Below are 26,567 nucleotides of genomic sequence, written 5' to 3' on the forward strand. Positions count from 1 at the left end.
TGATGCACAACCCATGGTCTCTGACTCCACAGACACTGTGTGCTCCCCTCTGCCGATGGGGGGACCGTGTCTCCCGGAGGAAGGAAGGACCTCTACTGGTGTGCCACAGGGCTCTGTCTTCAACCTCGGCCAATTCCCAGTGGTCACCTAAGACTGAAACATACGTCAGGCACGCCCGTCCATGCGCCTGTGACATAAAGAGGGCTTTATTCACGTTCGGCAGTGTTTCCAGAGGCTATCTGGAAAGTCTGGAAGCAACGAGACTCATTAATTCATTCAGTCACTGTTTACTGAGCCAGCACTGTGTCCCAGGCCCTGTGCTGGACGCCTGCAGTTCATCTGTGAACAAAACACAGAAGGCCCTCGGCTCAAAAATTGTCTCCACTTAGGATGACTATTGGTGTCTGTTATGCAAAGGTAATGGGAATTCGAATTCAAATCCAGCTGAGACTCCTTGGCCTCCGCCGTGGGCCCAGCTTCCTCTTTTCTCCCCAATGTGTTCAGGTTCCTGCCCCTAGGCCCCCCCCCCCCCCCCCCCGTGGCAGGAATCCCCACCGTTTCCGGTCCGCTTCTCCTGTTTCTATCACCCTGAACTTCCACGTTGGCTTTGGCTCCCGACCTGCGCTTTTCAAAGGCTGGGCCTTCGCCACCACGCGCAGACCCACGGTCAGCAGCGGGCGCGGGAGACGCTCACGGCCTTTGCTGTTACTATCGGCGCCTTTGCGGGGGGGACGTGGGGGGAGGGGGTCTCCTGGCTTATCGTAGCTGTTTCCCGCAGGGGGGGGTCCCCGGAATTCCGGGCTCACGGTGTGGCGGTGCAGATGCCTGGGCGGTGGCCTAGAACCGAGTCGGGGAACGTGAGTCGCGTGCGGTAAATGAGTAAGGGGACGTAGCGGTGCGTCCAGTGGTGGGGTCGGTGGTTCTTTGGGACTCCGGCCAGACCCCCACCGGGGTCACCAGCAGTCCTGGTGGTCTGGCTCCTCTGAAGCCGATTCCTCTTTTAGGCCTCATGACTCTCCCCGCAGCTGCATGCGGAATGTGGTTGACAAGGGACCGGCCGCCAAGGTGGGAGGGGCTCCTCCCCCGGGGCCAGGGGCTTTCTGCTCGTCCCCTACAGCTGCCAGGGCAGAGGCTCCCGGCCCCGCTGCACACGGGGACTCCCCGGGGCCAGCTGCACCCCAGCCCAGCGAGGTCAGAATCTCTGGGACCGAGGCCTGGGCGTTAGTATAGCTTTAGGTTCTCGCCGGGCGAGTCCCATGCGCAGCGGGGCTCGACAGTTCTGCTCTGCCATCGGCCTCTCACATGCAAGACGTGGAAGCTCAGAGGGGTTAAGTCACCTGCCCAAAGTCACCCAGCTGAAAGTGATGGGGTCAGAGTCCCCATTTGTCTCATTCCTGGGCAGAACCCCCTGTCCACCCTGACTGTAAGGCAGGTACATTGACTCTCCTGCCGTAACTTTCCCCCTGGCTTTTCAGGAGGAGGGGGAATCGGGAGGCAGAGAGTGTGGCCACAGGCTGGGGCTGAGCCCCGCCATCAGACTCTCCTCTGGGGGCCAACCCCACACTCTGCCTGTGGTTCCTGAGCCCCACCCCAGCTCTCTCCATGGGTGAGAAGAGGGCCCAGCCCCCCCCCCCCCCACCGCAGCTTTGACCTCGTCTCCCCAGGCATCTGTGGTGATTCCCTGGGTCGTGAACCCCCGCTGGCAGCTCCCACCGCTGTCCTGGGGCAGCCTGCGTGGCCCTGCCACCAGACAGACAGATTTCATTCCGGGTCCCCTCTGCCACCCCCGTTGGAAACAGTGGCCTTGGGCAAGTCTCCCTGGGTTTCTTCATCTGTAAACTAAACTTGTTGTTGAAAATATTTGCCCACCCCCTGGTTGTGGGGAGTCAGTGAGATAAGGTGGTGGCAAAGCTCTGTAAGTGGGGAAGGCAAATATTAGCTCTCCTGTCATGTGCCGGAAAAGCCTGGTCCCGTTGTGCCAGGGCAGCTGGAAGAACCCGGTCACAGTCCCACTCTAACCGCACGCCGTGACTTGGGGTCACATCTTACATTCTCTGGGCCTCAGCTTCCTCACCTGTAGCACGGGAAAATAAGAGTCCCGTGCAGACTTTTCTCACTGGACTCGTGTACTGATTAAACGCATCCGTCCCCGAAACGCCTTACAGTGTGGGCACCTCAGAAAGAGGGTGACTGTGGTGGTAGGTAGGCCCTTCGGGAGAGTTCCCGGGCCATGCCTCTGTGCTCCAGGCAGGAAGGAGACTTTGTCCCTTCCTTAGTTCATGGTCTTCCTTTTCCCCCGGAAGGGTCCAGACTCTGCAGTCCCAGCCCCTGGCTCAAGCCCCAGTTCTGTTGCTCATGCTGTGTGCCCTCAGGCTCAAGACTGGCCTCTCTGAGCCTCAGCTGCGTGTAAAGCACTTTCTGTCCACGCCTGGAGGTGCCTGGCCAGTGGCAGTGCTCTGGGAGCCGCCACGGGGAAAGGGAGGCGGAAGGGCCAGAAGCAGCCCCTGGGAATAGTCCTAGGACCTTGTGGGGAGAGAGAAATCGCGGTTTTGACAGGGGATCCTTCCAATGTCAGGACCCCCAGAGGAGTGCCCCGAAGCCAGCCTGTCCTCACTTCCACTGGTTCCCCAGCACCCAAGCACCTGCAGGGAGCTTGGGGGAGGCCCGGGGGGGGGGGGCGGGGGGCTGCTGTGTCTGAGCTCCTTCCTACTGCTGGGCCCCTCCCTCTGCTGTCACCACCTTGCAAGGCCAGTGCCCAGATGGGAGAACTGAGGCTCAGAAGGGAAACGCCTCTCCCAAGTCACCCTGTCCGGCTGCTTGCTGCACTGCGGATGCCCGATGGGTGTGATTCCTCAAGGACTGAGAGTGTTCCTGGAACACGGTGGGACTTTCGCTGCTAAATCCAGGAATGTCCCGGTTTGCTTGACCAGCCAGCAGCAGGTGCCAATGTCCAGTAAAAGCCTAAAAAGGGCCACATGCATGCATTTTCCAGATGCCACACTAATCACGTAAAAAGAAACAGGTGAACACTATTTTAATGCTTTGTCTTATTTAACCCAAGATGTCTAAAATATTCTCATTTTACCATGTAATCCATATAAAAATGATTGAGACATTTTCCCTTCCTTTTTTTTTTTATTGTACTATTCAAAACCTAGTGTACTTTATGCTTACGGCTAGATTTGCCAAATAAAATAGAGGCTGAAATTAACTGAATTTCAGATAAACAATGAAAAAAAATTGTTTCGTCTAAGTGCATCCTAAATATTGCATGGAATGTATTTACACTCATAGCTTGTATCTTATCTGCAGTTCGGTTGCCTGGGGGCCTGTATTTGTGTTTGCTACGTCTTGCAACCTTCATTTCAGCACATCTGGATCTAGGCGCTCATATTCCAGATGCTGAAGGGGACGGGGCAGGTGTGGAGGGGTCGGGGCACCCAGTGGAGTCCCAAGAGAGCCAGTCACCCAGAGTCAACCTCCACAGACCTGCCTTCCCTCTCCATGGTCCCCAGCCACCGTCCCCTTGTCACCCGTGACATTTATCTATGTCTTGGCCAAGCTTTTTGGAAGCAAGTCAACACATCCTATTTCCCACAATCTCCTGGCAGATAAACAGGCGACGGGGAAGAAAGTCCACATCTCGCCCACAATTCTCTGTATCAGCAGATTTTCAAAATCCGGAAAAGGGATCAGGGCTAGCGGGGGCCACGAGGCAGGTCAGGAGGAAGGACAGGCCAGACCCAGAGATGGGGGACCCGGGCGCCCACCTCCTTCCCAGGCTTTCCTTTCTGGACCCCGAACCTCATTCTCGCCCCACGTGGGCTGAGACGCTCCAAGTGGGAACCTCTGACCCGGGGTGTCTCTCTCTGCCTCAGTTTACACATCCAAACACACTGGAAGTTCCAGACCAGAGCCCTGGGATGGGGAGGTGGAGACGACGAGGCGGCCGGGCAAAGATACAGCCTGCAGCAGAGGTATGTCTGTGGAAGCCGCAGTCCCCAGGCTGTCCCTGGGCTCCTGGTGCGTGGACGGTGCCCGTTCAGAGTGTCAGGGAGCGTTAAAACAAGACCACGGCTGGAACGGCCACAGCCTTTGGAAACAGCCACGGCCCAGAGAGGGAGGCCACAGCCAAGGTCACACAGCACACCTACAAGGGGCTAGAAGCCACCCAGGGAGCCGCAGCCCAGAGCAGTGGGTTTCCCGCTGACCCCCCCCCCCCAAACTGCTATGTACCGTGTCATATAGGACCCGCGGAGCACTGCTGCTCAGGGGCCCGGGACTGTGGGTGCCATTTTCCCGTGGGCAAAGCGAGGCTCCAGGGGGGCAGTGCCTTAGCAGAAATCACCCAGCCCGGGGGACTGCGCCCAAGCCCAGCACCCAGCAGGCCATACTCGGTGCAGCCCAGTCTGGCCCATCATGCGATCTGTGGGGCCCGGTGCAAATTGGAAGAATGAGGGACCCCTCATTCAAAAATTCACAAGAACTTGGGGCGCCTGGGTGGCTTGGTCAGTTAAGCGTCTGACTTCGGCTCAGGTCATGATCTCACGGTCCGTGAGTTCGAGCCCCGCGTCGGGCTCTGTGCTGACAGCTCAGAGCCTGGAGCCTGCTTCCGATTCTGTGTCTCCCTCTCTCTCTGACCCTCCCCCATTCATGCTCTGTCTCTCTCTGTCTCAAAAATAAATAAACGTTAAAAAAAAAAATTTAAAAAAAAAAATTCACAAGAACTTTATTTTTTATTATTACTTTTTCATGTTTTATTTATTTTTGAGAGAGAGAGAGACGGAGTACGAGCCAGGGAGGGGCAGAGAGAGAGGGAGGCAGAATCCGTGAAGCAGGCTCCAGGCTCCGAGCTGTCAGCGGGGCTCGGACCCGTGAACCACGAGATCATCACCTGAGCTGAAGTCGGATGCTCAACCGACTGAGCCACCCAGGCGCCCCTAATAAGGATTTTAAAGCGGCGACAGCAGAGCTTTAAAGCAAGCCCAGGGCCCTTCTGAGAGTGGGGTCCCGGGCACAGGGCACATACCCAGGAGCCCCCAAGGAGGAGAGCGCAGGCCGGAGGCAGGGGCTCCCCTCAGGCGTAGCCTTGTGGGGCCACCTTCCCAGTTCATGACCCCTAATCTCCTCCCTGAGCCTAGGGTCTCCCTTCTCAGCCTGCTCTTCGCGCTGCCCCCCAAACCCTCCACCCACCCCCAGCCTCCAGCCCTCCCTGTGCCAGCTCGCCTCTCTCCCTCTCCCCCATCCTCTCCTCCCCCCACTCCGTGGCTTCTGTCGGTCCATCTGTCCCTGCCGGTCTCAGCGGGACTCTGTATCCTCAGAGGTTGTCTTTCATTGGTGGGATGCCACACTCTGTCCCCAGTAGAGCCTCACAATCTGACCTGGTCCCTGCCCTCCTCGTCCCCCCACCTCACCTCCCTGCGCATACCCTGTGCTGTGCGAACCCCAGCCCCAGCCCCTGTGGCCACCAGGACCAGGAGAGAGACATCACCTCGGGCACAAACTATAAGGGGCACCAAAGCATTCCATGATCAAGACCCATGGGTCTTGTGTTCCTGCAGTATTTTTAAAAATCAAGAGTAACGCCAAAAATCCAAGATGAAGAAACATAGCAAGGTTTTAAATGAAGACAGCATCAGTATTCTGATTTTTCTTTGTGCTCAGGCTCCAATATGGCTCGGCACGGTTACAGATCCTGTTTGGTTTTGAAATTGTAATCTTTTGTGTATCCTTCACGTTTGGCATTGTTTTTTGATTTTTTAGGTTTATTTATTTTTTTAAAGTGACCTTTACACACAATGTGGGTCTCGAACTCACAACCCCAAGGTCAAGAGTCGCACGCTCCTCCGACTGGACCAGCCAGGCGCCCCTAGGTTTGATTTTCCAAAAAACCTTGCACTAAAATACTATTTTCTTCATCACTGAGTGTTCTCGGTGCACCCTTAAATTTTGCACGCAAGGCGAGTTCCCCCTTGCCTGCCACAGGCCCCTCCGGCCAGGAAAGGATGAGGGGGCGGCATTCACATCAATAATGAAAATCACAGCTAATGTGCACTGAGGTCTGTGGGCAAAATAGTGTCCCAACCCTCCCTCCCTCCCTCCCTCCTTCCTTCTTGAGCGCCTACTGTGTGCAGAGCAGCATTCTAGATTCGGGATAAAGCAGACACGGAAACACTCCCCTGCCCACGCAGGACCCACCTCCTGGTCTGGGGAGACAGACGATGAAATAATAGTAAGGGTCAGCAAACCGTAAGGCGTGCAGAGAAAGAATAAGGAAGAAAGGGGGACTTGAACTAGGGAGCCAAGGGTGACATCGCTTACATACCACGCCCAGCCCAGGGGGGAAAGCCTGTTAGCCAGCCCCGTTTCTGGGATGAGGAAGCTGAGGCAGCTCGCCCAGGAAGTGGCAGAGCCCGGGGTCTCCTCCTGGGCAGGCTGATGTCAGGAGGTTGGTCACTGGGTCGGGTGAGGCGGAGTGGAGAACAGCCGGGGTGGGGGTGCGGGGGGGGGCACCAAGTGCAAGCAGGGTGTGTGGCTTTCTCCACTCCCAACACAAGGGCCACCTCCAATTTTGGGAAGGCTGTCTTCCCTCCCTAAGAGAAAAGGCCAGGCTGGCTCGGTTGGGGGTCCCTTGGGGCCTCCGTTTACTGACTGAGCCCCAGGGGTGGGGGCCAGCCTGGCCACCCCCACCCCCACCCCCGCCCTGGCCGGTGGGGGCCCTTTAAGGCCGGTCCTGGGTCTGGTGCAAGTTCATTCATCCAGGGGCCCCTGCTGACTCACGCTTATGAAAGTGATTTTCCTGGCCCCGCCCCGCCCGCCCGCCTCCTCCCAGCCCGTGAAATACCCTCGCCTCCCTGACTCGCACAGCCTGCTCGGTCGGGTCACCACGGGGCAAAGGCAGCCCGCTCCCCGGTGGCTCTGTGACCCCGGCCCTCCAGGCGCCCGCCAGGTCAGGCTCCCCAGGTTCCCTGCAACGCCTGCGGGTCAGGTGAGTGGCCTGGGGGCGGGAGACAGGGGCGCGGCTGGGCAGGGGGGCCGGCAGGCCCCACTAAGGAGCTCTTCGGGCCGCCGCCGGGTTCCTCCTCCGCCCCTGCGGGCCATGACCATCTCCAGGTGCCTGGCACCCTCCGTCCCCGCCGCCGCTGTCGCCGGTCCACGTGATGCTGCTCTTGGCAGGAAAGAGGCGTGGTCAGCCCGGCGCGCTGCCCGGCGAGGCCCCTGGGTCCTGCAGCCAGGCTGCTGGGCCGGGTGCTTCTCCCGGCCTTCCGGGCCGCCCCGGGGGGTCCCCAGCACTTGGCGTCTGACAGAAGGTTGGGGTGCTGAGAACCAGGGGTCTGGGAGCCTCTGAACTCCTGGGGCTCAGGAGGGGGAGGCTCCAAAGGGAGGGGGTGCAGGGGGTGTGCCCAGGCTGCCGGCAAGCGGCCCTTGTGTCGAGGGACCCCCCTCACCTTCACCCTGCCCCGCAGCCTCGTGTCACTTTCTTGGTGGCAACTGTCATCGTGCAGTCTTTTCCCTGGTTATCCACGGGCAGGCCTCGCACTCGAGGCCATCATCTCGGACATTCCCCAGGCAAGACGGCGCCTCTGTGCCCCGGGGTGGGGGGCGTCATCAAAGTCAAATGAGCAAAGGGCCTCCGGAGGTGCCCAGTAAGTGCGGCCGAACTGGTGCCTCAGTGTCTCCGAACAGTTTTAAGCCTTCCTCCCCCGGAAAGTGCCTGTGCTACAAACTTCAAAGAAACATCATTTACAGATGCCATTATTTCCATTCCTTTGATGCCGATTTGCTTCTGGGAGTTAGAGTCAGTCTTTCATGGGAGCTTTTTTGCTGTCCAGGCAACACGGGCGGGGGGGGGGCACTCAAAGAAAAAGTTAACATTAAAAAGGTGCCCATGCCAACACCACAGCACTAAAAAGCATAACTGGGATGGGTGTGGTTTCAGGTCGCCTGCTGTCAGTAGGCAGTGTGTGCCTTCTTCCAAGGTCATGAGAGCTTTTGGCTGCTCAGGACCTTGGGATGCTGCACAGGAGTGTCCCCTGGGTCGTGACCTCACATGGGTGGCATCCAGAGGCCGCTGGGAGCCCTGGACTCGGATCCCAAGAGCCCTGGTGGGAACTGGGTTCCTCCACCTTCCGGGAAGCACAAGAAGAGGGCAAACGAGGGCTCGGGGAGTGCCCCTCTTCACTGGGGGTGGGGACGCTCAAGGGACAAGAGAGGGGACGGGCATGCCCAGGGCGGGCTCGGGTCCCTGGGAACAGGTTGCGTGCTCGTTTCGGGGGGTTGTGGAGGGTCTAGGTGAACCCAAACCACGGGTGCCAAACCCTCATTCTATCACCCACTGGCTCTGTGACCTCAGGGGCATGGCCTCACCTCCCTGAGCCTCAGTTTTCACATCAGTGAAGTGGGTTTGCACGAGAATGAAAGTTGCTAAGGCACAGCTTTCAGCAAGGACATCACCTGGGTCCCTGTTGTTCCTGGGGACAGTCATGAGGAGGGGTGGGGCCCTGGGGCTGTTTGGCGGTTCCGGGAGAAAGTGTTCTGGGAACTACAATCCTGTTCCCCAGGGCCACCAGGCTCACCCAGTGCCCAGCAGTTAGTGAGACACTGCTCCCTGCCAGCTGGGAACGTGGACCCGTGGCCTCCCTCCCCACCAGCAGAGGGGACAGGGCAGAAGGATGAGCCCGGCTGGGAATGGCCCCCGTCACACTCCACTCTGGAGAAGGGCTCGCTGGCCTCAGCTTGACTATCTGTAATATGGGAGCGAGCCTAAGAGTACGTATGACAGTGCATGCTGCTAATTAAATAAGAATCAAATTAATGTGGATAAAGTGTTTAGAACATGCTTGGTACCTAGCCAGCTCCATAGAAGTCCAGAAGTGTTAGCCTTTTGTGTCGTTCTTGTTAGTGGGGGGGGGGGGTCACCCCCAAGTCCTCTCCCCTGGGCCCAGCAGCGGCATGGAAGGCTGTTTTCAGGGGGCCCGAGAGCACCGAGGAGGGAGTCCCTGACGTGCCCCCTGACGTGCCCCTTCCTGCCATGTGACTCCGGAGACGTCCTTTAACCTCTAGCCTCCCTTTTCCTGCCAGGTGGAGGTGACACGGCTCACCTCTCAGGGCCTGCCTGGGAGTGGGGGCTGCTGTTTCTGTCGCTGTGCACGCATCAGAAGTCGTATCCTGGCTCTGTCACATTCTGTCGGCTATTCACGGTTTTTTGGACGAGTGTGAATTAGTCGCCCACTTTTCCAAATCAGAGAATGCACGTAGAAATCCAGATTTTCGCCTTCTCCGGGAGAATTCTGATGGCAGTGACCCTGGGCCCCCCTCCCTGGGGGCATATGACCACCCACTCACTTTGTACGTGTGTGTGACCCTGTGACAAGCCCCGGGTCTCCCTGGGGCTGGCCGGGGTCACGCATGGTGCACCCGGGCAAAGCCTGGCACCAGTTAGCCCTGGGTTTAAGAGGCAGCTTGTGGCACTGAGCGACCTGTGCGTCCCCTCTGGGCTCCAGTTTACGCATCTGTGAAATGGGATCATAACTGACAGAGCTTTCTGCGTGGGGCCGTATGAGCAGAACACGGGAAGGAGCTAGGCCGGTGCTAACAGCCACCCATTCCTGACGCACTCGTGTGGGTGCTGCCTTGGGGCCCTCAGGACGGCAGGGTGTGGACAGTGGGCGAGCCCGGGGGCCCCTCTTAGCTGGGTTTGGGGGACGTGGAGGGAGAAGGGGAGTCTGGAGCCTCCTCTGCACCTGCAGCGTCAAGAACGGGGTCTGCGTCGCTGTGAGTGATGCGGGCCTGCGGCCAGCAGGGGGCGCTGGTGCTCCAGAGACCAGCCAGCTTGGAAGACTTTTCTCCAAACCTAGTTCCCCAGGGCAGGGGCGGCGGGGGGGGGAGCAATTCTCCACAAGCCCACCTCTTCCAACCGAGCCCCCTGGAGCAGGCAGTGAGCCCTGGTCCTTTCTCGGCAGCACATTTTGCTCCAGCCGGTGCTTCACGGCCATCACCTCACTGTGTCCCCCAACAGCCCTACCGGGTGGAGACTGCTACTCCCACTTTATAGACGAGGAGCCTGACCCAGAGAGGTCCGGGAATGGGCCCCTGGTCACCAGCTAGGAAGCGCCGTGCTAGGGCCGGGTGATGGCTCCAAAGTCCACTGGCTGCTCAGAGACCTGAGGGCTGGACCGGGGTGGGGGCGGTGGCTGTCACCACGTTGTCGGCCAGGGCTTGCCCCTGGGTTGAGAAGAAGAGGCCTTGCAGAAGGTGGACGGGAAGCTTTGGGTGTTGTCACTGCCCGCCGATGAGATGGGGCGAGTGGGGTGCAGCTCAGATGTGGAAGTGACCGGCTCGGGAGAGGGGACTGTTTGGAACGGAGCAGGTGCGAGGAGGGGAGAAGGAGCAGGGGAGCGGCATCTTGACTGGCCTCAGGGAGGATCTTGGACTTGACCCTGAGGGCCAAAGGACAATACCCCGTAGCTGGGAAGTGCCTGCATGACACCCAAGGCTCACCGAGTGGCCCTTCCTCTCCCCCAGATCAGCTGCCGGCTCCCAGCCCCCCACCAGCCCCAGCCATGAACAGTCACAGGAGGGACCACCTTGGCACCGACCGTTCGGAGCCCCTCCCAGTCCTCATCATCGGTGAGTGCTGCCCGGGGCAGGGGGAGGGGACACGCTGAGCCCCTAGAGTGGAAGGTCAGGAGCCAGGCAAGCCCAGGCCTGGCCTTTCTTTACCACCGTTGCCTTTAAAATCGGCCACTGAGTTGTATGGAAACCGATTTGACAATAAATTTCATATTTAAAAAAAAAAAAAAGTTAAATGGAAAAAAAAAAAATTGGCCGCTGAGCATTCACGGTGTGCCTGATGAGGTGCCCAGCAGCTTATAAAATGCCGTTCCCGTTCCCTGTAATCCCTCCAGGAACCCAGGGGGCCAGAGCAGAACCATCACTGAGGTTGCCCGGCGAGAGCGGAGGCGGGGGGTGCAGGGGGGAGGCCTGGTCCTAAGCCCACGACAGTCCCTGCGCCTGGCCCTGTGCTAGGTGCCCGCATGAGGGGTTACGGCTGAAGCATGTGGTTCCTGCCTCAGAGCTGCCCAGTGGGAGACGGGCGGCCCCTCCCCCGTGCGAGCCGAGATCCGAAATGGCCATTTCTGTAAATCACAAAGAGTTGAACGTCAGCGATTTCATGCGGTTTGTCCTAATTCCACACACGAGTAATCTTCTCAGCAGCACAAGATAAGGAGGAGGGGAAAGACCGATAAGAAACGATGTCACGAGGTTAAATGCCCAAGAAGTGCCACGCACAGGCGGTGTGAGTCATTCAGGCCCGGGGAGCAGAGACCCCCACAGGTGGCTCCGCACCCCTCCTCCGCGCCCCTGCTCTCACCCCTGCAGAGCACGGGACAATCTGTGCCCTAATATTTTACTCGTCTATGTGACATCCCAGACGGTCAGCTCTGGGCTAACGGGACTAGTTCTTAGTGGTCTTAGAATCTCCGTCACGTTGCTGTGTGACCACAAGCAAGTTACTCAACCTCTCTGAGCTCCCGCTCCCTCCCGGGATGAAAAGGGGGAAAGGGTAGCGTGCACCCACGAATGTTATCTGGAGAGAATGGGGGCCGAGGCACGCACGACAGGGCCTCGTGCGGGGCCCGGTCCGGCGGGGGGGATCGGTCAGTTTCCTATTATTCGGTTGTTAAAATCCCTTGACACATCGCAAGTGCTCGATAAATGCCAGCGATTGTCGTGAGAGTAGTACGAGAGTACAGCGCCCGGCGCGTAGTAGGCTCTCGACGATCGTTCAGTGCTTCAGTCACTGGCCATTGTTACGCACAGTGGCCGGCTCGGCTAACGGCGGAATAGACGTTCTGTTTTTACGAACGAAAAGCCAATCGATTGACAAGTCAGCTCAAGACCAAAGCCCTCGGTACCTCTGACCCCACCCTGTCTCCTCAGGCAACGGCCCCTCAGGCATCTGCCTGTCCTACCTGCTGTCCGGCTACACCCCCTACGTGAGGCCAGATGCCGTCCACCCGCACCCGCTGCTGCAGAGGAAGCTCGCCGAGGCGCCGGGGGTCTCCCTCCTGGACCAGGTGGGCCAGAGCTCTGGGGATGGGGCAGGGGGCACGCACACCCTGGGGAAGCGGGGCAAGAACAAAAATACGCGGTGGTTAGACCACAAGACCACGTGAGGAAGGCGAGCGGCCGCAGGGGCCGGCGCGGAAATCGTGCCAGGAACCAGAGCCGTCTTTCGCGATCGGCAGCTGCGACACCAGCTTCCCTTACGTCCCCTAGACCAGCGGGTGTAAACCGGGGGACGATCCTGCTCTCCAGGGCCCCCTCGGCCATCCCCGGGGACAACGTCGGTTGTCACAACGGCGGTTACCCTACACGCTCCCGCCACAGAGCGCGAGCCGGCCCCGCACAGTTGAGAAATTCCGCCCTGGGTAGTTCATTTCACTAGCCCCTGCCCCAGGGAGCTCACCAATCCTCCATCCACGCCCCTGGCCTTCCAGAAGGCCGCTGGCTGGCCACCTCCTCCTCCCAGCATTTTCCCCTCCTCCTAGCCCCTCCCACCCTCAAGCTGGTGGATGAGGAAGCAAGCTGGCATTTGGTCTAGATCGGCATCTTTCAAAATGCCTTCTACGGGACACCGGTTCCTCAGAGAAGACGTTCCTACTCCAGGAAGTCTGAGAGATGCTCGGGTTTGGCAAAACTACAGGGAAATTCGGCTGCAGGACTTGTCAGAGCCTTTAACATGCTGCCGTGCCTTTATCTCCTAGTGAGAGGCAGCACTTTCCGGGTCTGTCTGGCCACCCTGATACTAGGGTGGGAATGCAAAACCGGGCAGCCTTGGTCCAGTGGCTCCTCTGACCCGTGCACCCCCTCCAGGACCTGGATTACCTGTCTGAAGGCCTCGAAGGCCGGTGCCAAAGCCCCGTGGCCCTGCTCTTTGACGCCCTCCTGCGCCCAGACACAGACTTTGGGGGAAACATGGAGTCCGTTCTTACCTGGAAGCACCAGAAGGAGCGAGCCATCCCCCACATGGTCCTAGGCCGGAACCTGCCTGGGGGGGCCTGGCATGTGAGTGGGGGCCGGGAGAGGCGGGCGGGGGGGATCTGGGCTCAGTCTACCCGGAGTGTCGGAGAGATTTCCTCCCAAAGATTAGGACTCTTCCATTTCCTGCCTATTCCCTATTCCCTCCCCCTCCTGCTCTACCCACCGCCCCTCTGCCTCCCTCCCCACCTGCCCTTTCTGCCCCCTCCCCAGCTAAGGCCTCCCACCCCCTGCCGACCTGCTGGGCTAGGGGCTAGGAGAGGCCTGGACCAAAGGACTCCTTTTGCCCACAGTCCATTGAAGGCTCCATGGTGACCCTTAGCCAAGGCCAGTGGATGGGGCTCCCAGACCTGCAGGTCAAGGAGTGGATACGCAGGAAGCGGAGGTGAGGCAGTTCTGGAAAGTCCCGGAGGGTGAGGAGGGCGGGGTGACCCGGGCCTGCCCCCATGCGGAGCCCAGGAGCCAGAGGGAAAGGGGCTCAGGGCCACCAACGCCGCCCTTCCTCCTGCCCGGGGCGGGACACTGAGGCCCCGGTGGCGAGAGGGCCGCCCGGGGCTGGGCTCACCCCAGGACTCCCCCCCAGTCCTCCCGCCTGGCCCACAAGCCTCTGACGGGGGGCCTGGGCAGCATCCCAGCCCCTGTGGGAGGGGGACAGCTGGTCCTGCCCTGGGGCTCCGACCAGGCTCCCCTCACCCCCACGTCCCTGCCTGTCGCTAGCCCATGGTGGGGGGGGAGGGTAGTTCTGTCCATCTTGTTTCCTGCTCCGTCGTGACCTCCCTGCACGCTTCTGACCATCCTGGGGGAACAGCTCATTCCCCGAACAAACAAGTCCCAGCCCCTGCCCTGCCTGGGGAGCGAGGCAGGAAGTTGCCCAGGGCCTCGGGGTCGGAGGGGGTCGCCGCGCGGGTGGTGACGCCCTGTCCCCTCCGCCCCTCACAGGCCTCTTGTCTCCCACCCAGCCACCCCGTTTCACAAAGCCTTTGTGTCCCTGCAGATTTGGTCGGAAGACACCCAGGCTAGCGTCGTGACGTGTTAACAGACAGATGGGAACTTAGGTTGTAATTGTAGGCGTGCCCTTTTATAGCCTACTTTTCTTTCTTTTTTTTTTCTTTAATGTTTTCTTATTTATTTTGAGAGAGAGTGAGAGAACGAGTGGCGGAAGGGAAGAGAGAGAGGGAAAGAGAGAGACAGACTCCCAAGCGGGAACTGCACGGTCAGCACAGAGCCTGGCTCGAGGCTCGCGCTCACAAACCGTGAGATCGTGACCTGAGCTGGGATCGAGAGTCGGACGCTTAACCAGCTGAGCCTCCCAGGCGCCCCTCCTTTTATATTCTACTTTTAAGTTTAACGCTCTGGCCTCAGGATTTCACCCCGTGAGGACAGTGTTCGTAACCAGCCTTTTACATGGCCACGTAATATTCGCAATTCAGCACTTCTCCGCCTACTCCTGTGACTATTCTTACTCACAGCCAGGGCCCTGAGCTGAGGCGGGGTGGGGGGCGGCCCACACCCACAGCAGGTGCCTTCCCTACCCCTGGGCTGCTGCTGCCACGGTTCCTAAGCCCTGCCCGGTCCCCGGCTCGCCTTCTGTCCCACGTGCCCTTCTTAGAAGGAACCCTGGAGGTAACACCTCAGGCCCATTCTTTGAAACCATTTTGACTCCGAGAAGGGCAAGTGACAAGTTCACAGAAACAGACCCCAGGGCTCCGGTCTCAGAAGCAGGCTAGCGAGTTGGGCCACGAGGCACAGCCTCGGGGGACACGGCGTGAGCTCAGGCCACACTCGGTCCCGTTGGGGGAGTCACAGAGGATTCTCCTGCAGTGAGCGCCTCCTTAACGACACGCCCACACTCGGGGAAGCTGGCTCCCCTGAGGTCGCACGGGTCGCTGGAGAGAGGAGCTGAGATCTTGGCAAGCCTGTCCCTCAGCCACCCTCGATCCCGGCCCTGCGGTCACTGCCCTGGGAGGGGCGGTGATAACAGCGACAACAAGAGTAACAATGCTGCAATAAAACAGTCTCTCCTGTGGCTGTGTGTGCTGGGGATGGTGCTCAGTGCTGTACCCGGGTTATTTTTTACCCGGTTATTGTCTACTGAAGTATACAGCCTACTTACAGAAAGGGCGCAACTCAAAGGCACACAGGCAGAGGAAATGTGTCGAAGCAGACACACCTGCATTTCAGCTGCCCAGAGTCAGGAACTAGCTTCCCTGCCCCTGAAGGCCTCCTCATCCTGGTCCCCAGTATGGTGACAGTCCCCATCCCAGACCCCTTCCTCCTGCCCGGGGGGGACCTCTCCTTCCCCTCCCACCCCGTGGATCAGTTTTCCCTGTTTCTGAACTTTATAGACATGGAATCCTCCCGTTATTTTTTTTTAAACATTTTAAATCTTTATTTTTGAGAGAGAGAGAGAGAGAGAGAAAGAGAGGCAGAGCGTGAGTGGGGGAGGGGCAGAGAGACACCGAGACCCAGACTCCAAAGCAGGCTCCAGGCTCCGAGCTGTCAGCACCGAGCCCGACGCGGGGCTCGAACCCACAAACCGCGAGATCGTGACCCCATCTGAAGTCGGACGCTCAACCGACTGAGCCCCCCCAGGCGCCCTGGAATCCCACCGTATTTACGTGGGTCGTTATTTAGTCCTTGGGAGTGATAACAGTGGCTGAGGCTTAACCTGTCACTTACTACCTGTCAGGTTGTTTCCTAAAGCTTCTGGTCACATGACCCTCTAACCCTCTCTGCAACCACATGAACTAGAACCACCACCACCGTCCTCCCCGCTGTGTAGATGAGGACACTGACGCACGGAGGGCTTCAGGCACAGAGCTCACCGGCAGCAGAGCTGGGATTTGAACCCAGGCCACCTGACTCTGGTGGCCACACTCTCACCCCGGCCCTCACCACGGCCCACCGCCGGCCTGGTCACCCCCCCCCGATGGCCCCTTTGTGGCCCCCACACCCCAGTCTGCCCTCTGACACCCCCGCTTCCCCAATCCTTCCCTTCAGAGGCCTTCGCAACAGCCGGGCCACGGCTGGGGACATCGCTCACTACTACAGGGACTACGTGACCAAGAAGGACCTGGGTCGCAACTTTGTGTCCGGCGCCGTGGTCACGGCCGTGGAGTGGGGGACGCCTGAGTCCGGCGGCTCTGGGGGCCGGGAGCCCAGCCCCCTCTTCCAGGTGAGCGGCTTCGTGACCACCGAGGACCAGAGCCGACGGCCCTTCTCCCTGTGCGCCCGCAACGTGGTCCTGGCCACGGGCACGTCGGACAGCCCGGCGCGGCTGGGCGTCCCCGGGGAGGCCCTGCCCTTCGTCCACTATGAGCTGGCGGCCCTGGAGGCGGCCGTGAGGGCGGGCGCGGTAACCCCAGCCTCCGGCCCCGTCCTCATCGTGGGCGCGGGGCTGTCGGCGGCCGACGCGGTCCTCTACGCGCGTCACTGCAACATCCCCGTGATTCACACCTTCCGCCGGCCCGTGGACGACCCCGGCCTGGTCTTCAACCAGCTGCCCAAGATGCTGTACCCCGAGTACCACAAGGTGCACCAGATGATGCGGGAGCAGTCCATCCTGTCGCCCAGCCCCTACGAGGGCTACCTCAGCCTCCCCGAACACCGGCTGCTGCTCTTTAAGGCCGACCGCCAGGCCGTGTTCCAGGACCGCGACGGCCTCCAGAAAGTCTTCGGGGTCGCCCTGGTGCTGGTCCTCATCGGCTCCCACCCCGACCTCTCCTTCCTCCCCGGGGCGGGCGCTGACTTGGCCATGGACCCCGACCAGCCGCTGAGCGCCAAGAGGAACCCCATCGACGTGGACCCCTTCACCTACCAGAGCACCCGCCAGGAGGGCCTGTACGCCGTGGGGCCGCTGGCTGGGGACAATTTCGTGCGGTTCGTGCAGGGCGGGGCCCTGGCCGTGGCCAGCTCCCTGCTGAGGAAGGAGGCCAGGAAGCCACCCTAACACCCGGCCTGGCATCCTCGTCCCCAGGCCCTAAAGAGGAAGGGAGATTACACAGCCCAGCTAGACGCCCCAGTGAGCGGAGGGGGCCTCCCCTGGCGGGAGAAAGAGGGGCCGCGAGCCCATGCAGCAGGCCTCCCCGATGAAGATGAGTGGGGGACCCAGGCAGTCTGCGCGCAGACCAGTGCCCGGGCCGGGAACAGAAGCCGCGGGCCGGCGTAGGCTGGGATCTGGGGTGAAAGCCGCTGGTACGAGCTGGGGTCACCAGGGCCGGCTGAGCACAGAGCCAAGAGGACTGCAGGCCTTGCTCCTTCCAGAATCAGGTCCCAATTAAACCCAGTGCCTGCCTCCACTCGTGTGTCTTGAGGATTCTGTTGCGTGGGGAGGGGGCTGGGTGTCTGGGGGGGGGAGCACAGGGCCATGTGGGAGATCCTCGGGCGGGGGAGTTGTGTGACAAGGGATGGTCCCGCACATGGGGGTACAGCTGTGGGCGGGAAGCGGGGGGAGGCCATGTGTGGGGAAATGGTATGCCGGGGAGGCCTTCACGGCCCCTGCCCACCCCTCCAGTCTAGTCCCGGCCCTTCTCCCACGCTCCCTCCCGGCCACACGCTTTTCAGTCCCTCATGCTCCCGTGCTTGCACCTGCCACAGGACCTTTGCAGGGGCCGGTCTCTCGCCCAGGACACTTTCCCTCCTCTCTGACTCCTCTTCCTTCCACTCTCTCAGCCTAAGCCCATCACTTCCTCCGGGAAGCCTCCACTGCCACGAGCCCCTCCGTAGCCACCAGGATAGTCCCCCGTTCACGGCCCAAGGTTCTGCCTCTTCATGGCAGTTCAGCTTTCGGGGTTGGTTTATCTGTGGAATCGCTCCCGTATCTGACTCTGCCCACCAGGGTGTAGGTTGCAGGAGGCCAAGGACACCACCCCACCCCCCCAGCCCTGTCTGTTCTGCTCACTAGTGGAACCCAGTGCCTCCAACGGGCCTAGGACCTAGTGGGTGCTCCTTAACTCATCCTTCGGACCCGTTGAGGATGAAGGGATGGCTGGATAGATGGATGGATGGATGGATGGATGGATGATGGATGGATGGATGGATGATGGATGGATGGATGGATGGATAGATGGATGGGTGGGTGGGTGGATGGATGGATGGATGGATGGAAAGACAGGTGGATGGATGGATGGATAGATGGATGGATGGATGGATGGATGGATAGATGGATGGATAGATGGATGGATGGATGGATGGATGGATGGATAGATGGATGGATGGATAGATGGATGGTTGATGGATGGATGGATAGATGGATGGTTGATGGATGGATGGATGGATGATGGATGGATGGATGGATGGATGGATAGATGGGTGGGTGGGTGGATGGATGGATGGATGGATGGAAAGACAGGTGGATGGATGGATGGATGGATGGATGGATGGATGGATGGATGGATAGGGGTGTGAGAGGAAGAGAGTGTTCTGGTGCAAAGACTGGTCTGGGCGCTGTGCGACGAGGTGGGGGACGGTTGAGGAGGCATGCAGGCCCTCGCGGGAGTGCTGGGGGAGGCCCAGCGCCTGGGCACCGATCTCGGGAGCTTCAGCCAGCAGAGGGCGCTCCGGACTCGCCGGACACCCGCGCTTCGGCCCTTGCGGAGGCGCCGCGGGTGGGGTGGGGGGAACCTGCGGGAGGGGGGGCAGCGGGAGACTTTCGGGGGGGACAGCCCCCAGGGACGCCCCCTGCCGCGCAGCCAGACGCCCCCCTCCCCCAACCCGGCGCCGACCGGGCGGTCCCTTCCGTGGCCGGGGCTGGGGTCCGGCGCCCAGCACCGCGCCCCCGCGGGTAGCCCTCGGCCGCCGCGCCCGGCTCCCGGGGTGGGGGTGGGGGGCAGAGGGGGTGGGGCGGTGGACACGAGGCACGTGGCTCGGGGTCCGGGCGGAGCGCCCCCCCCCGCCCCCCCCCGCCCAGTCCCCCGGTGTCGGCCCGTCCCCGCGGTGGCCGCGGCCGCGGGGCCGCGGGAGGGAGGGCGGGGCGGCGCGGGCGGCGCGGGCGGCGGCGGCGGCGGGGAGGGGTCGCGCGGGGGCGGGCCGCGGGCCGGGCGGGGGTCGGCGGGCTTCCGGGCGGCGGCGGCGGGCGCGGCGCGATGTGCGAGCGGGCGGCGCGCCTGTGCAGGGCCGGCGCGCACAGGCTGCTCCGGGAGCCGCCGCCGCAGGGCCGGGCGCTGGGCGGGCTGCTGCGCTGGGTGGGCGCCAGGATGGGCGAGCCCCGGGCGCCGCTGGCCCCCGACGCCCCCGACGCCCCCGCCGCGGACCCCGGCCCCGGCCCGGGGCCCGGCTCGCCGCGCGGGGGCACCGCCGTCATCCTGGACGTGAGTACGCGCCGGCCGGGACCCCGAGCCCCCTCCTCCCACCAGGGGCGCTCCCGACGCCGCCTTCCTCCGTCCCCGCCGGGACCCGCGAGGCCCCCTCTTCCCCCGGCGGGGGACCCCCCCCCCTCCCCGGGCGCTTTCCCCTCGGCGGCCCGGAGCAGGACCCGCACCGGCCCCTCTGCGTCCCAGAGCGCGACCCCAGCCCCTGCAAGTCCCGGCGGGTCTCCATCCCGGTCTAGTCTTGTCGCTGGACCAGGACGATCCCCTTCCACCCGCCCCCCCCCCCACTTCTGGGGATCCCCACCTTCTCCGAGCCCTGGAGCCCTTTGCCGGCCACCGCCCCCCTACTTTTAAGCTGGCCGAGCCCTTACCCTTTCCCCAGCCCTGAACCTCCTCCTTTACGCCCATCCGCTGTCGGATGCGAGCGCCTGCCGCCTCCGGCCCCCTCCTCCTTTCCATCCTGGATCATCGCCTGAATCGCTACTTTTCTGAGACCACCCCCCCCCCTTCCAACCCCTAACTCTGGTTTCCCTTTTCTCGTTCTGGCGGTAGACCCTGAGACCTTGTGTTCTCATCCCCAAAGCCCCTTTCCACCCCAGCCACCACCTCTTTGAAAGTGAAGCCCCCTCCCCACCCCTGTCTTCCCCTCTCCTTTGAGTACAGCTAGGACTATCCCCATCTGCTCTGAGCCTGGACACCTCTGGGATCCCGGCCCCGACGACCCCCCCCCCCTCCACTCAGAGCCCCCTCCATCCTCCATACCCTCTACTCAAGCCCCCCCTTCCCCCTGGGACCCAAGCCACCCACCTCTGGGAAGCCCACCTCATCCTGCCACCCACTCCCGAGGAGTGGGAGGGAGATTTCACTGCTGGTGGGGGGAGGCTCCCTGGGGGAGGCGGAGGGGGGCTCTGTCCTGGGCACCACCCCCACCCAGTAACAGCGGAGCCTAGGATGTGCGTGTCCCGAGGAGGGTCCTGTGCGGGCTGGGTTTCTGGGAGAGTTGTGTCTGTGTGTTTGATGGTTGGCTGGGAGCGTAGATCTCCTCTCCCCTCCCGAACCTCCTGTCTCCTGGAACCCACAGTTGGCTCCAGGCAGAGAGGGCTGGGCGGGGAAGGGCGAGCTGTGCCGTGGGTGCTTGTGGCTGCCTCGCCCCCAGACACACACACACACACACGCACACACACACGCACGCATGCACAGATGGATCCTCTCCCTCAGGACCCCCAGCCTAGCTCTCGAGGCGAAAGCTCTGGGCCTGCCCTTGTAGGGAAGCCCTGTCCACACCCCTCCTGGTTCTAACAGTACGGGTTAGTGAGCTCCGGTGCCCTCTTCAAGCTGGCGTGTGCGGGTCCCCGAGACCCCATTTCTTCATCTAGGAAATGGGGTGATGAGCGGACTCCCGGAGCCACATCACGTGGTCTGCACCATTGACTTGCCTGAGGCATGGGGAGGGGGGCACCTGAGGGTGGGACCCTGGCCTCGGGGAACTTTGCAGTCAGGGGCAAGGGTGTGGAGTGCCCACGATGGGGCTTTGGGGGAGGGCCCCGGTGCTCTGATAATTGTCCCCCTTCTGCCCCAGCCACATTTGCTCCTGCTCAGCACCCCAGACTAGGGTTTCAGCTAAGGGGAGGGGGTGATGTTTGAGAAGCCCTTCCTGAACCGCTGCCTCAGTTTGTCACCATGTCTGGTGCTAGGAGGGATGCGGGGGGGACATCTGTCCTTGGCCTGAGGGCTTGGGCCCAAGGTAGCATGGCCAGAGGGGGTGGAGCCTCCCCCTCCCCCTTCTTATCATTGTGGCTCATCCGCTCCCAAAAATACCACAGGGTGGGGGGGGGGGTTATGGGGTCTCGGCTCATGTTTGGGGGGCGGGGGTTGGGCTGTCCCCCCCATCCCCTCCCACGGCAGCCAGAGACTTGCACCTGCAGTGCACCTGGTTTTCTGAGCTCTTGGTGGCCTGCTTCCGCCCACTCCCCCACCCGAGAAATAATCCAGTCCTGCCCCTGGGGGGTCCAGTCGCCAGGCTCCCCCCCCAGGTCCCCTTAGCAGACGCCTCTGTTCAGACTTAAGCCACCCCGCTGGAGGAAACCGGGGCTCCCCGAGGGGTGCGATGGTGCGAGGCGTGTGGCCGCGTCCACGGGACACGGCTTCTGAGCGTGTGACCGAGCGTGGCACGGTGGGAAAGCCGCGTGGACCAGTGGCTCCGGAGGCACACCCGCGGGCCCGCGGCTGGGTGTGAGCGTGCGTGTGTCCACGTGTGCGTGCGCGTGTCTGTCAGTGCGGTCGTGGGTGGGCTGGCGGCACAGAAGGCGAGTGGGCGCTGCTTCCTCCCCGGCGCCAGGGAGGACTCCGCCTGAAACATCCCTCCCATCCCTCCCGCCCTGGATCCCAGCCGGGGTCTCCTCCCGGGAGGAGGGGGATCTCGAGATGAGTCAGAGGCCGCTGGAGGGTGCCCGCCCCTCTGGGCCCCTCACTGACGCCACCTCTCTTCCCTGCAGATTTTCCGACGTGCGGACAAAAACGGTGAGTTCCCCTCCCGGGCTGTCCCCTGAAGGAGGCCCCGGCTCTTCCCGTCCCGGCGCCTCGGAGGGGAGGGCCGAGGGGTGGGGGCGTGGACGGCCTTGAACCTGCCGGTGACAAGTACAGGCCTCGGAGGTCAGAACACCACAGGCCGGTGCTGCCTTGTGCCTCAGTTTCCCTATCTGCGTCTGGGGGCATTCCCGTAGTTCCCGCGCGGTAGGGATGCCGCGGGGGTTCAGCGTGTGGCCGTCTCGGATGCCAAGACGTCTGTCGTGCGGGACGTGCTGGTGAACCATCATCGCCCTCACGCAGCTGGGCTGGGCCAGAGCGGCCCGGGGTGGGGGGTGCCCAGGGACCACCCTTCACGGAAGCCCCCAGCCTCACTCTCGGCCCTGGTGCCTCTTTCCTCACCGCGACCTCACACGCTCACGGCTGCCGCTCCTGTCCTGACGATTCCAGAGTGGCCCAGGGAGGTTAAGTGACTTGCCCGGGGCCACCCAGCTGCACGAAGGCAGTCAAGGTTGTGCTGCAGACCCCCGAACTTTTCCCCACGTCACGCCCCCCTCCCCAGCCACGTGAGTGGCCCGTCGTGGCCAGCAGAGAGAAGTCAGACTTCTCCTGACTTCTCGGAGAGGCTCCCGCCTCCCAGCCTCGCAAAGCCCGTCTGAGCCTCACAGCTGCAGCACAAGTCAGTACCGCTTCCTGTAAACACCGCTGTCCTCATCGCTGGGCCCCAGGCGACTCTCCCCGGACTGTCACCAAGGCACGGTCTCTCCGCAGGCCTCGGTCTTGCCCATCTCTAAAGTGGGGTGAGAACGCTTAACTCACCTAACTGCCTTGGCTGTGGAGCGAGGAGATGTGGCGACAGAGTTCCCGAGAGAATCAAGCAGGGCTCACTCACGGTTTGTTTTGTTCGCTGGGAAAATTGATCAAGTGTCAGGGCCCCTGCCGGGGGGCAGGGTGGGGGACAGGGGGCCCGGTGCCTGTCCCCAGGGCCCTCAGGCCCCAGCGCCTCCTGCACGGGCTGGAGTTGAAGGCGGCAGCTCCCACCCGGGTCCCCCGAACCCCTCCCTCCCTGACCCCGGTGGTTACTGCTGACCCGCCGCCCCCCATGGTGTTGGGGGTGCGACGTGAGGCCTCGGGGGCTGGGGTGCACAGCCAGGGGTCTCCATCCCTTGTCCCCCTCCTCGGGCATGACAGCGGCGCCTCCCAGGCCGACTGGGACACAGGACTCTCCACAGCAGCTCCGTGCAGAGCAGGGCGGAGGGAGGGGGCTGGCGGGGGGGGGGGCTTCAGTGACCGGAGAAGGGGTCGTGGCAGCTCTTCTCGCAGCCTCAGAGGCTACAGAGCAGGTCAAGGGGCTTGATCCCTGACACGGGCATCTCTCTGGAGACCTCAGAGTGCAGTGGCCTGGGCCGCGTGGCCATCGTCATGTGCTGGCCAGGACCCCGTGGCACGTCGTGAGCACTTGACAGGCAGGACTCGGGGCTTGTCCCTGGCGTGGGCCCGATGCTCGCACACAGGAGGTCCCCAGCAGACGTTTGCGGGCTTACGGGTAACGGGTCTGCCGGCGCGGGGGGCGCGGGTGCACGACCCTGGGGCGCAGTGCTGTGGGTCTGGCTGTGCGTCTCCCGGCAGGTGTCCGTGGGTCCGGACGGCCGTGTCTCTGTAACTGCCGCTCGACACACTGAGTGCGCATGGCCATGTGTGTGTGGGTGTATGTGTGTGGCACACGTGGGCGGGTGGCTCACCGGCCGCCCTCAGACACAGGTGGGGTTTCCTCCTCGTCACTTGTTGCCTTGTCAGAGGCCGAGTTTCCACCCCAGGGACTGCTCTGGGGTCCCCTGACTTCGCTCCATGGGCCCCAGAGGGGCCGAGCCCATTCTCCTCCCGGGGCTTCGGGTCTTCCTGGCCACCGCCGAGTGGCCCTGGGGGGATTGTCCCCAGGGTTAATGCGGGAGTGTGATGTCGGTTCCAGGGGCGCTTCCGGGGAAGAGTCCCTTCTGTGTCACAGGGACTCCTGGGTTCGAGTCCCGGCTCGGCCACTTGGCAGCTCTGTGAGCTCAGGCCAGTCAGCTGGGGCCTCGGTTTCCCCATCTGTAAGTGGGCGTGATGACACTAGTCCCCTCTCAGAGGGCCTTGGTGGAGCCGGCACGGGACCCGGGGACACCTGCCGTGGGAGACCCTGAGCCCAGCACGGCCCGTGGCCGCGGACGCCGTGGTTTGCCCACAGGTGTGGGGTTCCCACGTGTGCCTTCCATCCGGGGAGCTGCCAGGGGCCATGGGGCACCCATTAGGCACCTCACTGGGGCCTCACTGTGCTCCTGCTGGGGTAAGAAGCACCCGCCCCCGTTTTACAGACGGCAAAAGCGAGGCCCAGACCGAGCAGGGGCGGGACCGTAGACCCCTGGCTGGGGAGCAGCCTGGGCAGTTCTGACCCCGTCCAGCCTGGCTTGAGAACACGTCTGGCCGGGAGTGAGTGCGGCTAAAACTACGCACGCAGTGGCTTCACGCAGTCCCTGCCCCCCGCGTCCGCTGCGGCCGATGCCGGGTGGGGGGGGTGCCAGGCGGTGTATGGTCCCCTCCCCTAAGTCCCTGGGGTCCCAGGGCCGAGCGCTCTGGCGGCTCCCAGGACAGAGGCTTCTGCGCTGAGATAGAGACCCGTCGAGGCTCCCGAGGGGAGGCCGAGGGTCAGGGGTCTGGGGCCTTGGAAGGGCGGCACGGGGCGTCCAGCAGACCGCCGGGCGCCAGGGTGCGTTTGTCCTCAGGGACGTGGACGCTGGCAGCCTGCGGCCGTTTGAAAGGTCCCCGTGACAGAGGCTGAGCTCGTGCTCATTAGCCAAGACGCCCGCACACGGCCGCCCGCTCGGGGGTCCTTGCTGAGAGTGGGGGGGCCGGGGCTGTGCCTCTGATCGCACAGAAGCCCGGGCAGGTGTCTCTCCCCTCATTAGCTGCTCTGGGTTCATCCGGGCTGTGGCAGGACATTGAAGGGAAATGTCAGCCAGGAAGGCCGTGCTCGGGAGGCCCGGCGGGCGTCTCTTGCCTGCCCTCCACAGGGCACCCCGGATGGAGGTGCCCGGGCAGGACAGGCAGGAGGAGACGGGGGCAGGGAGATCCCCCCCACCCCCACCCCGACTCTGTGCCCCTGGCCACCACGACCGGTCAGTCAGCACGCGTCCACAGGGCGCAGACTCGCCCTCGGCTCCCCGTGATCTTGTCGTTCGTGAGTTCAAGCCCCAGGTCAGACTGTGCTCATAGCTGGGAGCCTGGAGCCTGCTTCGGATTCCGTCTCCCTCGCTCTCTGCCCCTCCCCGGCTCACACTCTGCGTGTGTGTGTGTGTGTGTGTGTGTGTGTGTGTGTCTCTCTCTCTCTCTCTCAAAAATAAACTTTTCTTTTTTTAAAGGTAAAATCTTTAAAAAGGGGCACCTGGGTGGCTCTGTCGGTTAAACGTCTGACTCTTGATTTCGGCTCAGGTCATGGTTTCTCAGTCATGAGATCAAGCCCCGTGTCGGGCTCAGCGTGCAATGCGGACCCTGGGTGGGCTTCTCTCTCTCCCTTTCTCCCTGCCCCTCCCCTGCTCGGCGCCCTCTCTCTCTCTCTCTCTCTTTCTCTCAAATAGATAAAAAAAAAAAAAAAACCTCTTAAAAAATACGATACAAGAGAATCCTTCTGCTCTGGGCCCAGCTGGGCCTGCCGTGTATGGTCGGGCCCCTTCCGGATGGAAGGGAGGACCTTAGATCCAGCCTGCCTTCCGTGCGGCCCAGTCCTGATACGGGGCCACACCTGCCTCTCCCTCCCATCCCAGGAGGGCCATCCCTTTCTAACCCACGCAGACGTACCCTGGTGGGCTTGCAGGGGCTTTGATTGCAGCCTGGCTGGAAGTAATGGAAGGAGGTCTGCGTGGAGGGGCTGGGGGCTGCCCTCTCCCTCAGTTCCAACTGCCTGCCACAGACGCGGCTCCTTTAAGGAGCGTGAGCTCCCTGAGGAAGGGGTCGTGGCTGCAGGGGGCAGAGGTCAGCTCGCAGCAGGTGTGCCCAAGTGCAAGTTGCTGAGGGTGGGAGCTCCGTGGGCCTCTCCTAGAGTCGCTGGCTGCTTGGAGCCCCTCAGTGACCCGTGGGGCCCCTCCCATCTCAGGACCACAGAGGCTGGCCCCCCGCCAGGCCCGCCCCCTCCTTGCCTTGCGGTTTGGTGTCTTCGTGGTGGCAGGGTGAGAAGTCCCTCCCTCCTGGCAGCTGTGAAGGTGTGGGCCCGGGGTCTGCCCTGCGGAAGGGGCAGAGAGGAAAGAGGGTGTCCCCTCCCCTGAGTCAGGACCTGGGTGCTGGGGCTGGAGATGATGCAGATATGGGTCGGGGGTCGTCTGGGCATCTGGAAGCAAGAGAGAAGGGTCCTCAGACGGCCCGGCTTTGCCGTGGTGCTGCCTTCAACGGTACCCACCGCAGGTGCTCGGGAGAATCAGGGGAGAGATGAGCCGGCAGGGAGCAGGGGCTGTGTGTGTGTTGACCGTGGCCGTCGTGAGCCTGAGCCAACTGGCTACTGCTTGCAGTCGCTGTGGGTTCGGGGATTAGCTGCGAGAGGGTGTTGATGTGTCGGCTTGGGAATTAGCTGGAGAAGGCGGGGATTTTCTGTGCGCCGGAGGGTGCTGGTCACTTCGGGCAGTCCCGGGGCAGGCACAGAGGATCTGGCTGGGGTGCGGTGGC

The 26,567-nt window shown here is 62.2% G+C and overlaps 2 protein-coding genes across 6 annotated transcripts in view; both read left to right on the forward strand.

The window, feature by feature from the left end:
- OSGIN1 (oxidative stress induced growth inhibitor 1) overlaps positions 1-17,342 on the forward strand; it is a 47,454-nt gene extending 30,112 nt beyond the window's left edge. For 2 of the 5 annotated variants that reach the window (XM_053906703.1, XM_019413062.2), the window contains exons 2-6: positions 10,525-10,629; positions 11,944-12,080; positions 12,880-13,071; positions 13,338-13,429; positions 16,045-17,342. In XM_053906703.1, the coding sequence (XP_053762678.1) occupies positions 10,563-10,629; positions 11,944-12,080; positions 12,880-13,071; positions 13,338-13,429; positions 16,045-16,993 (1,437 nt within the window). In that variant the 5' untranslated portion in view covers positions 10,525-10,562 and the 3' untranslated portion in view covers positions 16,994-17,342. Of the gene's footprint in view, positions 1-3,878; positions 3,978-6,835; positions 6,989-8,644; positions 8,770-10,524; positions 10,630-11,943; positions 12,081-12,879; positions 13,072-13,337; positions 13,430-16,044 lie in introns of those variants that run through there. The other 3 variants (XM_019413064.2, XM_019413060.2, XM_019413063.2) reach the window with 3 other exon arrangements.
- A 1,728-nt stretch (positions 17,343-19,070) lies between these two features.
- NECAB2 (N-terminal EF-hand calcium binding protein 2) overlaps positions 19,071-26,567 on the forward strand; it is a 28,978-nt gene continuing 21,481 nt past the window's right edge. Inside the window, exons 1-2 of the mRNA XM_053906704.1 lie at positions 19,071-19,352; positions 21,848-21,872. Coding sequence (XP_053762679.1) covers positions 19,128-19,352; positions 21,848-21,872 — 250 coding nt within the window. The 5' untranslated portion in view covers positions 19,071-19,127. The remainder of the gene's footprint in view (positions 19,353-21,847; positions 21,873-26,567) is intronic.

The sequence above is a fragment of the Panthera pardus genome, unplaced genomic scaffold (genome assembly GCF_024362965.1).
Source record: "Panthera pardus isolate Hobbes unplaced genomic scaffold, ASM2436296v1 HiC_scaffold_19, whole genome shotgun sequence".
Lineage (NCBI taxonomy): Eukaryota > Metazoa > Chordata > Mammalia > Carnivora > Felidae > Panthera > Panthera pardus.